At 47.1% G+C, this 16,018-nt stretch overlaps 1 protein-coding gene across 2 annotated transcripts in view; it reads right to left on the bottom strand.

The window, feature by feature from the left end:
* Tnpo (transportin 1) overlaps window positions 1–15,764 on the bottom strand; it is a 54,649-nt gene extending 38,885 nt beyond the window's left edge. For both annotated transcript variants that reach the window (XM_077693728.1, XM_077693727.1), the window contains exons 1-5: window positions 15,681–15,764; window positions 15,333–15,464; window positions 7,085–7,160; window positions 6,452–6,708; window positions 548–763 (exon numbers count right to left, since the gene is read on the bottom strand). In XM_077693728.1, the coding sequence (XP_077549854.1) occupies window positions 548–763; window positions 6,452–6,708; window positions 7,085–7,160; window positions 15,333–15,449 (666 nt within the window). In that variant the 5' untranslated portion in view covers window positions 15,450–15,464; window positions 15,681–15,764. The remainder of the gene's footprint in view (window positions 1–547; window positions 764–6,451; window positions 6,709–7,084; window positions 7,161–15,332; window positions 15,465–15,680) is intronic.
* Window positions 15,765–16,018: the final 254 nt, after the last annotated feature.

Below are 16,018 nucleotides of genomic sequence, written 5' to 3' on the forward strand. Positions count from 1 at the left end.
TTTAATGGGAAAGATAGGGCAGCCAACCATGTGGGTGAATAGTGTCTCTTATACCCATTTGTCTCTTACATCAGTGTCTCTTATAACGAGGTTCAACTGTAATCATTAATTAACTCAAAATATAATCAGCTTACAAAAAATCTAATAGATTTAAAATCAGCACAAAAAACTCTATAACGCAGTGCAGTTTCATTAAAATTGGTTGGTAAATAAAAAATATAGCTCTAAGACCAGTCTGCCCCCTTAACACTGTCTGGCCGCTGGCTGGCTGGCTGGCTGAAACATTTTAACGGCCGCGCTCTCCTCGATACTGATTTCAAAATCGCCGATTTTTGGCGACGGCTTGCGGCGTCCACGTGCGTATTTCAGCTGTTGCATCTTGCTTTTTTTTTTTCAGCGGACTATACGGAAATAGTGTTTTCAAGAGGTCGAAATTTTGAGTGCAGGTGGCCTTTGAACACCTTATTGGCCCATCTGCCACCCACACTATGCGCACAACGCCAAGCCTCAGCCTAGACCGGTGGTGAGAAGGTGGAGGGGGACCCACCTCGATGAAGGAGTCTATGTGCACCATGAGGGCCTGTGTGCGGTTGACGATGAACTGGTTGATGCAGGCGATGGCATGCGAGCGAATGCGGGGGCTGCTGTGCCGGAAAAACTGCAGGAACTTGGGCACCAGCACGTTCAGGGGCCGGTTCAGCGCATCCGTGTCCAGCATTTCGGCCGAGTCCTCGCAGATCTTCTGCAGGGCACCGAAGGAGCCCTGTGACAAGACGAGAGAGGAGACCGTTGTTGAGTGTAACGCCACAAACCCCGCGTCCTGCTTGTTTGCTCATGTGTTCTCTGTGTTTCACGTGAGGTGCATGTATCCTTTCCTTCCTTCCGTATGCCGCACGGGCTACCTTATTTGATAGGGAGAGAGTTTCACCCAGACATCACTAGACTAGAACAATCCTCTTTGATCTCCAGTGTTCTCGATGTAATTCGATGGTTCAAGAAACAATCACACTGTAATGTAAACGCTCGCACTGTAGGCAAAGTGCCAGTCTGCGCATGTAACTTTGTTGACTGCTTCTACGTCGCTTGTATTTTCTGAGTTTTAGCTCAGCACAAGTTCGCTCCAATAAACTTTGTTCTTTGAAGAAGCCTGCGTCGTCTTTGGCTACATAACAGTATCCTCCAACCAGTGCCTCAAGATTTACGCACCACCGTCCACTGACATAGCATTTATCCACACCTGTACAGTAAATCCCCAATTTGGCACTCACCCGCCCAAGCACATTCCTGCATATGGGCTCTGGCAGTTCCATCAGCACTTGCACTCTTCTAATCCGACTAAATGAGCCAACGTCGGCCCCGTACTAACAAAGACACTTATTAAAGGGACACTAAAGTCAAAACTAGATAGATAGATTGGCATCCCCAGAAAACGAATATACCACTCTCTCTGGGGCAGTACCTTGAAATAATCGTGTAAACAATCAAGAAGCGAAGCTCTATCAGTCACTCAGCTGAGACGACGCAAACAGCAACTGAGCGGATGTGCCAAAAGTCACACGATGAACAGCAGAACGAGAACCGCGCACACAAGCTCTCACAGAAACGCAAAAAATCTTTATTTGCGCGTTAACTTTCGTAAGTCATCCACGATTATACATGTGCAGGTTGTGGTGCCGACATTCGCAAGCTTCAAAGCCGCAGGCACCGGTGGCGGTTGCGCTGGTTATTGCAGGTTTGGTGTAGTCACATGCCTGTTATCTCCTTGTTTGCAAAGGTTCCACACTTCTGTGGACAGTAATTTGCATCTGATAGAACAAGTGTTTTGCTCCCTCGCGTAGCTGTGTGTGTGTGATGTGGTCACGCTCGCTTCGCAATAAAATGTGGCGGCAAGCTCCCACAGCTGGACTGTGCATACTATGTTGGAATTATCACTAGCAACAATCGAACCCGCACAGCGTATGTAGTGTGTGCACGATTTTTTTCTTTAAATCGTCTCAGCTTGCGCTGAAGTGAAGTGACCTAGCTGTTCACCTCCGTAAATCCCTATAAGCGAGTGCTACCATTACATCGAACAAGAGGCAATCAATTGCCTGTTCATTTTGCACATCAGCCTCAAAGCGCATGTCGTGACGATTTGATTTTGAATGTGCGGGCCTTTCGATTCAGGGCACTGTGTGCCGCTATGCTACCACTATGGTGCGTGCTACGGCAAAATGATATTTGCATCATGTTATGCCCGTTTTTCATTCCATACTGGCGACAAGGCATTTTTTTGGTAGTTGTTTGGGCACTCGTAAAAGCTTTAAGGGGGGACGTGGCTTTCAAAATCAACTTTTTTATTTCTTCGTGGATTTTGATGAAAATTGGCACAGCAACTGGAAATGCTTCTGTGATAACACCATAAAAATTTCAAATTAATATTTTGAAAACTTTTTTATATATTAAATTTTCTTTCTGTTCCGCTTGTACCGAGCTTGAGTGGCTTATAAAACGCGATAGAAAACTTGTTCGAAGTGCTTTGCATTCCCAAATGAATGGACGAGGTCGTGACAGTTTTAGAATTTTTTTTTTACAACACAATGTTTTTTAGTTTTCATTTTTTTAGAAGTTAATGTGCAACAGGCATGTCAACTGTGAACGATTATTTGAATAAAAAATCACAAAAAAACAAATCTGGAAAACCAAGAGTGTCACGACCTGAACAGTTCATCAAGGAATGTAATGCAAGAAACGGAATCAAAATAGACCCAGCGGTCACAAAGAAATCCCTGGTACAAGCGACACAGGTGGCAAAAAAAACTGTTTTGAGAAAACGGCTTCCGAAGTTGCAACATAGGTTTCACATATCAAAAGTCGTCACGGTTGTAGCCTTTCATGCCCTTTTGAACATGGGGCTTCTGGAAGGCCTTGCCTTGAAATTGGAGTGCCTTTTACAGCCTTTCTCTTTCCAGAAAACATCATTTTCTGCTCCTCCGTGAAGAGTACATACCCCCCTTTACAGACCAAACGGAGGGGGAGATGGGTTTCAATGGGCTTTCAATGCAAAGTAGGTTAGCTGGTTGGCTGTATCGCACTGGACAGCCTCCTTTTGCAGTGTTGTCACCATGGCAACAGGTTAAGCATTTTTTTTACTTAAATTTGAACATTTTTGGCTTTTTTTATGTTTTATCTTGCCTGGCACAGCAACTTAGTACTCATACGTGCAGGTGTTCATTGCCAAAAGTTTGCATACCACAAGGATGAAAATGAGCTACTTTGAAGCTTGGTAGAGTATTCTGCATAACTCCCAACTTCAATGCAAGAGCATATTTTTTTACTACTTTTGACATTCAAGGCACCCAATATTTCTCGTAGCATAGCCAGTATGCCCTAAGCAATGGTATCAATAATTTCCCTAAAAAAATCTCTGTTTAATGCTGCCACAGTAACGTACATTTTTAACGCAGAGAACATATTTTTATTCCTATATTACTAACTCAAACCTGTTTGCATGAAAATTACAAGTGCACGGGAAACGTTGCGCAAGAAAGGCGATATGACTCGCGCGCATCGCAGCGCACGCTTACCGCGACATATCGAACTTTGATTATACCTGATATGGCTGGTCAGGTCGCTTTTAAGATTAAATCTAACGTCGCAGGCATTAATTACAAGTAATGGAGTTCAATCGTAACCGGTTGCCTAGTCATGTGATGCTCCAATGCGCGTCGGCTATGCCGTGCGCGCCGCAGCGTCTGACGCGTCGACCGTTTCTTTCTCAAGGCTAGCGAGCCCACAGTCAAAACACAGCAATAACTAAGCGTGTAAACATCACAAATCCGACTAAAAGTTCACTTCCCGAACCGCTATCGCAAGCGCACACACCGCGTCACCCTCCGGGGTCTGGCGACGGTAGAGTCACGCGCACTACGAAGCGTTCGATGACCTCCGCCTTTCGAGCCACACAACTTCCCGCAATCTGGCTCGTTATCTCTGGCATTCCCACCGCGATAACGTCCGTGTTGAATACCACAGATTGAACAGAAACTCGGCCGAGCGAAGCGGCGAAAATGAACTCAACCCGCTCGCTACCATGCTCGCTACGCAGCTCAGGCGGCCGCCATCTTGCGTTGCGCCCGCGACATCCATTCAGCAGGGTCGTTGTTCTGCGCCCCGACCGGAGGACCAATAGCGCTTCAGCATCTATTTCTAGCTTAGTTTGTGCGTCGTTTCTTTTCTGCCTTTTGTGCGTTTGTGAATGAACGAAGATAAAAGAGACGAGCGAAACCGGAAAGACGATCGCTCGGCCGATCTAACCATATCAAAATGGCCGCGCCCGGTGGCACCGTTGCGGAGATAGAGCGCTCCGAAAATTGCCGTTTTTTCGCCCTTTTGCGCTGATAGTTTGTCACCGCGCCTGACGAAAGTATTTTTTTTATGCCACTTTGCGACGCTTTTCAGCGTAAAAACTTTGCAGGCGCACAGAATAGGAAACATAGAAGCCGAATATGTGGGTTTCATAAAAACGATGTTTTGGTCATTTTTCCGAAGTTGAAAGCCGCGTCCCCCCTTAAGCACACTTCTGGCAAATGGGCTAATAATAGGAAACTCGCTTCGCAAAAAATTCAACAGATGCCACAATAAGTGTTACCATGTCGCGACAAAAAACTAACAGATCGTTCTACTAACACTCCCATCGCAGGGCCAACGTGGCAGGCTGCGCAGTTTAGCGTTGCACGCTGTTACAAGTTAAACTACAAGATGGCGCCACAACGCCGAGTGCATCGAAGAGACTAAAACCTGTCTATCCATAACAAGAATGTAAATCAAAAGAGCGCCCCTGTCGTCATTCGTGCAGCGGTTGCGCTGTCTGCTTGACGTTTTGTAGGTTAAGTAAAAGGCCGCTCAACACACGTACATTGTTTAACCACCATGGCTCCTGCGGCAGCGATGGTTCGCTCGGTGGGTTTTAGTTTTCCTGCTAGACCACACCGCTGTCTCACCCATTTCCATTTGTCGATGTCACACGATACGTCATGAAATGGCACAAGGAATGAAATGCGTTTTTCAATGGGCAATTCCTCGGCAATTAAAGCACCTTTTGCCGCCGAATAAACGATGACAGGGCTTCGGGGCAGTTGAACTTCCGTCTAAGCCAAACTTGCTATTTGCCTTCAGTGCTCCTTTAAATACCATTCAGGTTTGCTCACCAGTCAAACACCCGTCTACTCAACCAAGTCTAGATCAGCTCAATCCCACTCATGCACGCAATGGCCAACTGTTTTCAAAGGACACTAAAGAGTGTTAAAATCGTGTTAGTTCGAACTAATACAACTGTTTAGCAGGAGTCCATAGCCTTAGTTTATTTTTTCCCAGCAGAAGCAGTGTTAGCGGCTGCAGCACAAACTACTGCAGTGACATCCCACCGGTTTTCGTGCTACCTTCAAAACATTAATTTTCACCGGTTTCATGGTCCATGCTGGCCTTTTATAGGTCCGTGCCTGAGCTGCACAGGTTAAACATGGTGGCAATCTGTTTCATTGAGCCCTGTGTACTTGTTAGCATGTTGTCATAGCCTATGTCGGCCAACAGGCAGGGAAAAAAAGCTGCGAGGGAAGGAGTACTTGTGAATGCTTTCTTACCGAAAAATGTGCGCAAAATTTAAAACCTAAAGGGGGAAAAAAAGGAAAACACTCAGAACATCGCCTATCCCTACTAGGCTTTCACCAGGCAAGTTAATTAGGTAATGTTCACAACTCGCTTGCGCTCAGAGGTTTAGTAAGACTGTGTGACCCAATTTATGAACCCACAGAACTAAGGACAGCAAAACGGCAGCAGCAATTAATATCTGATACACGTGGTTGAATATCTAATGTGCACACTGCTAAAAGGGACACTTTTGAAAACAAAGATCTAATGTGGCCATCCCACAGGTGCCTTTAACATAACACGCTGGCATGCTCTGCCACTACACCACGCTGCTATACTCGGGAACAAGTGAAGAGCGGCAGTAGCTCATGTACGGTACCACTCCGCCTAAGCGACGGACCCCGATGTCAACGGGCACGCGCATTTTGAAAGGAGATTGCTATGAATGCATGACGTCGTCTGCCTTCTCTCAAGTAGTTTGCTTGGTGTCGCTGCAGTAGTTTTGGAACATATTAAGCCCAAAAAATTACAAAAATGGCTGGCGCCATGCTCGAAATATTCCCAGTACCGCCCAACTTGCGCCGTGCGGAGTAACATCCGGCTGCAGTGATGAGGCACAGCAACAACTTCCATTGCCGTTCTTAACTTGTACCCAAGTATAATTCTACACTACAGCGCTAATTCTCAAAAGATGCTTGCGTGCAATGTGCGGCAGGCCTTCTGCACTTGCTACCCGCTTTTCCCAAGACAGGCCAAGAGGCGTTTGACCACCCCCAAGACAGGAGGGGCGAGGAAGCCACCGCCACGGCCTGTGCGCCCTCACCTCGCAGACGTTGTAGTCCTCGGAGTCGAGCAGCTGGCAGAGGCGGGGCAGCAGCTCGGGCCACTGAGTCAGCTCGCCCTTGGAGGCGATGGTGGTGATGAGGATGCCCACCGTGGCCCGGATCAGGGGCGAGTGGTCCCCGACGCTCTCCAGGCATTCCGCCTTGATGAAGTCGCCCACCTCGCGGGGGAACTTGTCGAAGTGCGCCTTCACGTTGTTCTTCAGGATCAGACCACTCAGTGATCGCGTCGGCTCATCTGGGGAACGACAACCGCACGCTCTCAGACCAGGATCCTAAACTCTAGAGGGACCGGAACTGCTCCCAACTACAACATTTCTGTGTGCAAACGTTGCTTCATTATTAAGGCCCCAAAGAAAAAAGCGCAACGAGCACAATGTGATCATAATACAGTAGACTCCCGCTGAAATGAACTTGAAGGGACTATAAAAATTTCTTCGTACAATCAGAAATTCGTCTGAAGCGGAGGTGTTTTGCATTGTAGACGTCACAAAAGAGCGAAAATGTTGTTCGTCTCAACCACAGTGTTCATCTTAATGCGAGTCTACTGTATAGAGACAGTGGTGTGTTATGTGCAATGGGTGTTGCACGACAGAGACAGGCTGCAAACTCACCCTCAGTTTTCAACTTTGTGAGCACGAAGATCAGGTAGTTGTTGAAGTCGGGATACTTGTTCAACTCCTCTAGTTTCTGCGAGAAGCAAGGCACGACAAACCAATCAGATGCAAAACGAGGCCATCAAAGACAATCAGAGGGATACTTGGAACCGTCTGAGAATGCAAAGGCGAACGTTTAGTTAGATCTTCCGTTGACCTGCTGTGTAACTTTCTGCTGAACTTTGCGGCCGCTCCCGTCACCACTTCGCCAGGCCCCTAAAAAGCTCCCTCCAAAGCTTGTGACACCTTCTTGCCACCATCAGGAGGCTCCTCCTATTTGCCCTCATCGCTATTTTTACCTCTCAAGTATACTCATACTGCACGCGCAGCAAGCCTACCTCCCTCCAACACTGCTGTCACCCTTTCCCGGCTTGCACTTTATTTTTAACACGAAAGTGTTTTATGCTGGGATCCACCAAGATCTGACTGACATCATATCCGTCACAGAAATGACATCACCAGGAAAAGTTCCACTGACGCGGCGGCACGAGGATTTGAGCCAGGATCTCCGTCGCTGCAACGGGAGGTGCCAGACTCTTCACCCACTGCACTATGAGCTGAAGTACAGGCGGCTGTATAAACGTGCCATATATTTAGATGGTGCTGCCGTCTAAGAGAGGTGAAGAGAAGTAGTGCATCATGATGCTAATGAGCGCCGACACTTGGCACCAGCTGAGCTCATCACAACTCAACCGTCTGCTGTACACTCCACGGAGCAGGAACGCGGTGGTCGCACATTTGCCAAAGCGACACGCCAGCAGGTCTTCGCTCGCCAAGCACACCCACAAGACAGCGTGCAAATCATGCTCTCTCGCTGCAGCGGACCGTGAGTTCAACAAACGGTTCACTGGCAACCCACCAGTTCGGTTTCGTTCGCATAGTTTGCGAGTGCGTGTGGTTTCATTCGGGTTTACGCATTGCTGCGGTGCGTGCAATCCAGTGTCTAACGTTGATGCATCTGACGGTGCCATACTGACAAAATATAAATAGCAATGTGCAAGTTCATATCGATGCAGAATAAACATTCAACTGATCCTGTGAAGCCACATTTCACTTCCATGTTTTACCGATTTCTATGAAAGCGGGATCAACCACATTTTTACCTCACAACGCATGAAACGACTGAGATCTAAGGTGTCTGCCTTAAAAAGCAACGAAGACAGTAACTGAAGGGGCTGAAGACCTTGCAGGCGTGTTGCTCTAGATTAGCTTTAGATGAACCCTCGGCACTCAAAGAATGTGGGGAGCGGACGAAAAGTTTTTCACGAGGCCACACGTATTCAGCAACCATTCTGCCCGGAGCAGCAAAAGGTCAAGTAAGCAGCCTTTTCCTTATAACAAGCAGAAAACATTTTTCATGAGGTGAACGCAGTCCTGACAGAATAAGTAGCCATTGTCCTCCCCAGCAGCCACTAGATGAATGATAGTGCTTCTCTGTGCTGCAACAGGGCCTGTAGGAAAGGCCACCTGAATCTTGAGAACGCGTTCTGGGCTTGCGCTGAGCCATGCTATGATTCCCACAAAGAAATGTGGACTGTTGACGAGACCAACAAAACGGCAATATGGCTGTCCACTCCCTCACAGGAGGCAGGCGTATACAAGATAAACAGCTACTTTATGCAAGTCTTAATGCAGGCCACGAAAGACTTTCGGAAGCAAACTGGCATGAACCAGTAGAGAACTGGGCAGCACTGCTGACTTGAACGTTAATGCTGCCAGGACAATGTTTGCAATGACTCTGCAACTACAGTCGAACACGGATATATCGAACTCCAAGGGGATCGCGAATTAGTTCGATATATGAAAAATTCGATATAAAAAATATGGGCTCTGAGACCTCACCTATGGAGGATGATCACTTACCGATCGTCGCATTCAAGAATGACAACTAATTCCGCACTCGGGACGCAACAGGACGCTTTATTTCTGTGAAAAAAAATCGCTGATCTTAGCCTGCTTCTTCGTCCAGGAAATGAAATTAAAGACGCTGGTCTCGATCTTCTCGAGGCTGCACAACTAGTAAATTCCAGCAGTACGCTGCGCCTTCGCACACCATGCACAACACGCACGCAAAAGAAGAACAGCGCGCACGTACCACAATAACTTTGAAGGTAACAATTCCAAGGCTCTCTGAACGGACTCCAACAAAGCGCTCGCGATGGTCATCTCCGAGAGAAACAGTGATCTCCGAAAGGTGCGGGACAACTCGCCAAACAGCAGCAACAGCAGCAAAATGCAAAAGAAGGAGGAGGCCGCCAGCGCCTTCGTTCCCTCTTCCCTTTCCCGAGACGACATCGTGGGAAGACAGACCCAGAGAGAGAGAGAGAGAGAGAGAGAGAGAGAGAGAGAGAGAGAGAGAGAGAGAGAGAGAGAGAAAAAACTCTTTTTCGGCAAGCCGAGGAACGTACGCAGCCGCAAAAAAAAAAAAAAAAAAAAAAAAAAAAAAAAAAAAAAAAAAAGGACGTGGGCAGTCGGGGCATCCCTACCTCGCACTGTCACATTTTCCGAGCGTTCGGGCTTGTGTGCCTAGAGAGATTTAGCATACCGGGCTCCGTCCGCTAACGCTACGGCGGCCGGTAGCGGGGCCCGACTGGGCAAGCGCAAATTCGTTGCGGTAGGGGGAATTAGTTCCGCGAGCCAGTCTTCGCCATGCCCACGCATTCCTCCACATCCTCCTCAACCTCAATCGGGAGTGCAGCGACCGCCGAAGAGCACCTTCCAGGCGTTCGATATACCCAATGTTGGGGAAAATACGGTTCGATATAAACGTACGAATTCCTATACTTTTACACAGAATTTTCAAGGGGATAATTGATGAGTTCGATATACACCATTTTCCATAAGCAGCCGGGAAAGGAGGAAAATACTCTCAAACCAGTTCTCTCGGCGGCCGACCAGTGTTGCCTGTGCGCGCTGGGCTGCTAACATCGCTCGGCGCCGTATGCTCCGCTGCGTATACAGGGGGTATTTCGCACCGCGTGCTTAGTTTCTGCGGGACTTTCAACTGTTTTAGCCAATGCTGTGATGCCGTTCAAGGCGCAAACGTCACTTGGTCAGCACTGCGCGGTGGTGGGTTATTGAACAACCAGACAAAGCGAGAAACAGTCGCTGACAGCACGCATGTGCACGACACTGCATGGAGAAAATGCAGTGCGGTTGCGGCGTGTTTTTGCTGCATCGCTTCCCAACACACACCGAGTTGAGATATTGGTGGATGCCGCTGATAAATCGCAACAACTTTGTACCAACGACCAAATCCAGGGTTTGTTGGGTGCACTTGGACGGCAAGCAGATGGGCCAAAATCCATTTATCACACGCGAAGCTGCGACAGGGAACGGAACCCCCCAAAATGTTAAAAGCAACTTTATCGTTTACCATACAGCATTGATTGATTGGTTGATTGATTAATTGATTCATTATGGTGTTTAACGCCCCGACGCTTCATGGGTGATGAGGCGCGCCGTAGTGGAGGGCTCCGGGTTAATTTTGACCACCTGGGGATCTTTCACGAGCGCCGATACAATACAACATTACAATAACTTCTGGTTCCTTGTAGTCAATTTAAAATACCATATATTGTTTGGTCATTGCAGCCGATTGGCATTAAACAATACCCTTTTCATCTAATCTAACCTTTAAAATCACGGCGTTTTGTTTACTTTTTTTCAGGCCAACGCATTACACTGCCAAACGATATGAAAGGATAACTTTCTCCATCGCACACTGTTGGTCGATAGCAGGATAAGCAGGCAGCCCAATGTGGAAACGAAGCTCGAGATACGCGTGAACGCTGCATTTGGAAAATGCCTGAACCTGATCACAACGCGGGCAACGGGAAAGCTTCAAATCCTTTTGCGTTGTCACGGAATCTAATTACAATTACAAAACAGTTACTGCTGGTCGCGTAAAGCATTTGTGGTGCAAGCAGCGGTTTCACAAAGGTGGGCTCCGAGCGACAGGCCACATACGCTGCGCAGAGTTAGGTCAATCATAATCACGATCATGATCAACCAGAATTAGCTCGCCCGAACGTCGACCCTTCTGCTCAACCTTCGAATAGTAATTTGACTGGTTGTGCGGTCGTGCTGTTTTTCCGCCCAGGTAATTTCGTTTCGTCAGTAACCGTCATAAGTATAGTTAACAAAGATTATATTACATTGCAATGTCAACAGCGTAGCAATCGCCTCGTCGAAAGTCCATCGCCAGCACGGATCACCGTGACCCACATATGCTGTGCGCGCTTCGCATTCGACGTCCGCGCTTCCGTAAACATGACTAATCGGTGAACATAACGAGCACGGTGGCATTAAAAACACGTATTTATTCCCCGATATCGATTTCTATGTCAGTCGGTGCCATACCGGTACGTTTGCATCGCGGAACTGCGGAGCACCACCGGCACCACCACCACACTGCTACTGCTGCTCGCAACAGCCGGGATCGGCATTTTCCGCTCTGGCAGCAAATGAAGACCTAAAATCCGTCCGCAGATGATGAAAACAAAACAGAACAGACACACACACAAGCACTGCAACCGCTAACTTAACGCCAAACCACTACGGTTCACTTGGTAATACACGGGTACCGAGCAGACGCACGGAAAGAACGGGGCACTTAACAGCCCAGCGCGGAAGTTTCGGCGGTCGCTTCATAGACGGCGCTAGCGTCCGGTCAGAAAAAGCAAATGGCGGCGCCCACCTCTAGCAAGGAAAATGGTGTATAGACAATAATTCGATATACCCGTGTTCGATATATCCGTGTTCGACTGTACATACTTCAAAAAATGACATTTCCTCAAGCAATTCGTTCCACTGCTGTGCAGATGTTGATGCTGGATTTGTGTTTATCCAATGCATTTCCCAAATGCGTCCAAATAGATCATGACATACACAAACATCTACAGGTCAGGAGGTGTAAACCACAGCTCTTTATTAAGTGCAGTAAGGAGAAATAAAATACTTTTTTTAATCCCAATACCTATTATTTTAAATTCCGCAACCACCAACTTTTAAAGGAGCCATGAAGACAAAATACAAGTTGGGTTTATTATTAAGACTTCTTAGTCTCGATAATAATGATACCATTATCATCGCAATCTTCGAACAAATAACGGAGATATTAAAGAAAACGTGTGAAGCAGTCGCGACCCCCTAGCCAATTTCCCGCAACTTTTCTTGACGTCAGGGAACCTTGTTTGTGCGATTGACGGCCGCCTAACTAACCTGTCGCGACGACACACGACTGGACGTCTGTAATGGGGCCTCTAGTTCCCTTTGACCGCATCACTTGAATGCTAACGTGCAGTTAACGCACTGAAAATTTTGTTTTATTGTTGGCCCGTATGACGTCATTCTTGCTCATAACACGTCACTGTGGCGCAAAATTTGAAAGTTTTTAAATACTTCTTGCTTTTTTTCTAAATACTTCTTGCTTTTTTTCGTTAAAAAAACATCTTTTGTGGCTGTAATGGAGCTGAGTGAGATACTGAATCCTAGTTCTTTCAAATTAAACGAAGTTGTATTTTCTCTTCATGGCTCCTTTAAGTCATCTTTCCTGGCCTAATATTCCAGCATTTAATAAACAACTGATCTGCACCCCCCCTTCCCTTCTTTCCTGAAAAAGCCCAGCAGTCTTCACCAAGTATGAAGTGCACACTTCATCACACTTCACCAAGCTTAGTTCATGCAGAGAGGCAGAAAAGTTTAGCCGTAAGCATTCCATAATGAACAGCAACTGATAGATGCACACAAATGATATGCCAATTTTTCTGCAACTAAAGCAACAACATGCTCGGGACGAATGGGGAACCAAACCAGAATTTCCAAAAAACTGCCCCTCCAAGTGTCTACACAGGATTTGTGAATGTGTGAGCCCCAGTTTTGGAGAGGGGCAACTGGTGAATTTATAAAATCATATGTACAGAAGAAGGTTTTCCAAGCTCCCCCTTCCGACTCCCATACACTGGGGCATTGCAGTCAATGCAGAAGCTCGATATCCCTGTATATTTTCGACCCCCCCCCCCCCTCCACCAACCCAACATCATGTCAAAGTCCAGAGCATTCTGCTTTGAAATTTTTTCACACTCTTAAGCTACACCAGGGCAGTGAGATTGGCCGCTGCATGGGCCTCTCAATCAATCAGGAGCACCCGAGGTGATTTTACAAGCATCGAGCATTTTATAACTTTGTGGCCACCAACGAGAAACAGGCCAGCGCCAGTCCAGAACTAAATCTTTGCCTGAAACAGCAACACAATCTAGCCACTGTGCCAACAACTTTTCAGACCGTATTTCTCTTGCCTTCACCAAGCTTCATGTGCACTAGATGCCTCAAATAGCCTCCAACTAAGACGAAATGGTTATGCCTTGCAAGGTCTTCAAGGTCTTCAGCCCCTTCAGTTACTGCCTTCGTTGCTTTTTAAAGCAGACACGTTAGATCTCAGTGTTTCTTGTAAGGTGTTGTGAGGTACAGAAAATGGAGTGCAAGCCTAGGAAGAGTAACAGCAGTGTTGGAGTAACAGCAGTAGTTACTGTACAATATACTCTCCCCAACCTTTTCCCATAAAGATTCCACAATTAACATGGCGACACATTGACATCGAACGCTTTCACAACGTTTGGCCAGCCCACATGAATACAGTCCAGGAAACTCACTCCTGGTGTCCCATTTTTGAGGGGAAAAAAAAAAAAAAAAAAAAGAGCTACCAGGGGAATAGGCCAAGACATCGCCACTAAGCAGTTTCACTAGGTCTGATCGATATACCTGCCAACTGACACTTTTCGCTTACCCCTGCCAAGTGCACGCGAAAATCTGCAGACTGATTCGGCACTCAAATGGAGCGCTTCACGATGCTTAGAAAGCCTACGTTCCCCTTCCGCAAGCACCCCCATCAAAACAAATGGCAAGTGTCCAGAAACAATTTTAACCCGCACAGCACAGGAGTAACGGCCTGTAGCAACAAGTAATCACTGCTTCTCCCCTTCCTTTCAGAGACAAGGTTCAGACGGACATGTTCTGAAGCAGACTGAAGTATACTCTTCAGTTCAGCCCTGAACTAAAGCCTGGTAACCAAACCTTCAGCTCTGGTACAACTCGATGGTTCTCTGGGTGAAGGCTTCACACAATCTCGGAATGGACAGAAGTATGCAGCGACTTTTCCTTTCATTCATTTCATGGCAGCATTCCCATAACCTTGAAAAGGTTTCGGTGCGCCGCAAATTTACTTTGCTCTCAGGAAAAACAAATTTACATCCAATTTAGCATCCCAACATCAAATCAGGAGCAATTTGAAGTTAATTCTGCATTCTGATTTACGATTACAAATTGATCAATGCAGTGTTTCAATTTTACCAGGAATAACTAATGCACCAAGTTTAATGAATCAACAACATTGACTTTCGATTCAAAGGACGTATCTTCCACGCCAGCAGCAGCAACAGACACGGATCTACTTTTGGCGGGCATACCTGGTTACATGGCGCTCGCACCTTGACCTCAGTACGCCATTCATTCGTGACTTTGCTCGTAAAAAGTGATCCCTGACCGTGCCCTACTAACGATCCTGCGTTATCACTCCTAAACCTTCAGTAACGTCGCAAGCGCTTCGAAAATTTCGCAGCTCTTCTAACCCCGACCCATGTGCAGATTTCACCGTACAAGAAACGGAGGGGTCATTAACGACTATTTAGAACCGGCTTCAAGGCAGCGTGCGGCCTTCAGTTTTATTGTTTTCTTTTCGGCCATTCATGGCGGATCGATGCCGGGCGGCACGAGACGTTGCCTCCGAAGCCCTCCTCACCTCGAAAAACGATACATATTTCCCCAAGCCGCGTAATCTAAGCCATCTTCAGTAAACAGCGGTGAGCGTAAACTCGTTTCTAAACCAGAAACGGAAGCGGCGGCAAAGCTAACACGATCAGTTGTGCAAGATTAGATTAACGCCCGGTACGCAAAAAGCAAACCTCGGGGCGTTACGGCTCGAGCAAGCCGCAGCCACGACCGATCTTACCGCACCGTCTTCTAGCACTTCGTTCAAGAAAGAAGCCTCGACTGCGAGGTTCGGCCAGCGAGCAGCCCGCGAATACTCATTGATCCGAGGTGAATGGTTAGGAACACCGCTAGGCCTAACTCATGTTGCCCCGCACACCGTGCGTGCGCGAACACACGCACCCGACACGGCGGTTTCGACCCAGCCTGAAGGTAATACCTGCTGAACGGCTCGCTGCGTCGCCGTGTCGGGAGACTGGGATTCCTTCAGCAGCTGCAGGATTTGCCGGAGTCCGTCTTCTTGTGGTTGCCACGATAAAGACATGCTGTCTCGCATCTTTCACGTAACCGGCTAAAATTTGATGCGGACGAAGGGGGAAAAAAAGAGGAAGGGAGGTGAAAAAGACGGTGAGAAATCACCGCTCGCACGGCGCACAATGATTGCAGGCGGGTCGATCGTGCGCTTTGCAAGACAAGCAGGCAGCTTGATTTTAAATTAATTTACAGTTAAAGGGTTTCTGGCTCAGCTGGGCCAATAGTTTCTAATTTATGAAGAAAAAACACAAACCTTTCGAATGTGTCAGTCTGCGCTCATGGCGGAAAAAAGTGAGGAGGCTGCCGTGTGAAAACCAGATGCGACGTCTAGCGCCGCTGTCAACAACCTTGCAATAAAAAGGGTTGTGAAACAAAAGTGTCCCAAAACCTAACAGATAATTTGAAAACAAAGCAGTAATGTTCAGAAAACTATCAAATTATTGACGCATATTATGTTTTTTTGTAACCAGCAGCTTGGCGTCACTTGGTCGTCCATGAAAAAAATCAGCGCGAAGTACAAAATCGTAGAATGTATGGAAACGAAATGGAGTGGTTGTAATAGTAAATAAGGAGCGTCCACATCGCTATATT

Source organism: Haemaphysalis longicornis, unplaced genomic scaffold (genome assembly GCF_048455015.1).
Source record: "Haemaphysalis longicornis isolate Haplotype H1 unplaced genomic scaffold, Haemaphysalis longicornis Haplotype H1 scaffold_12, whole genome shotgun sequence".
NCBI lineage: Eukaryota > Metazoa > Arthropoda > Arachnida > Ixodida > Ixodidae > Haemaphysalis > Haemaphysalis longicornis.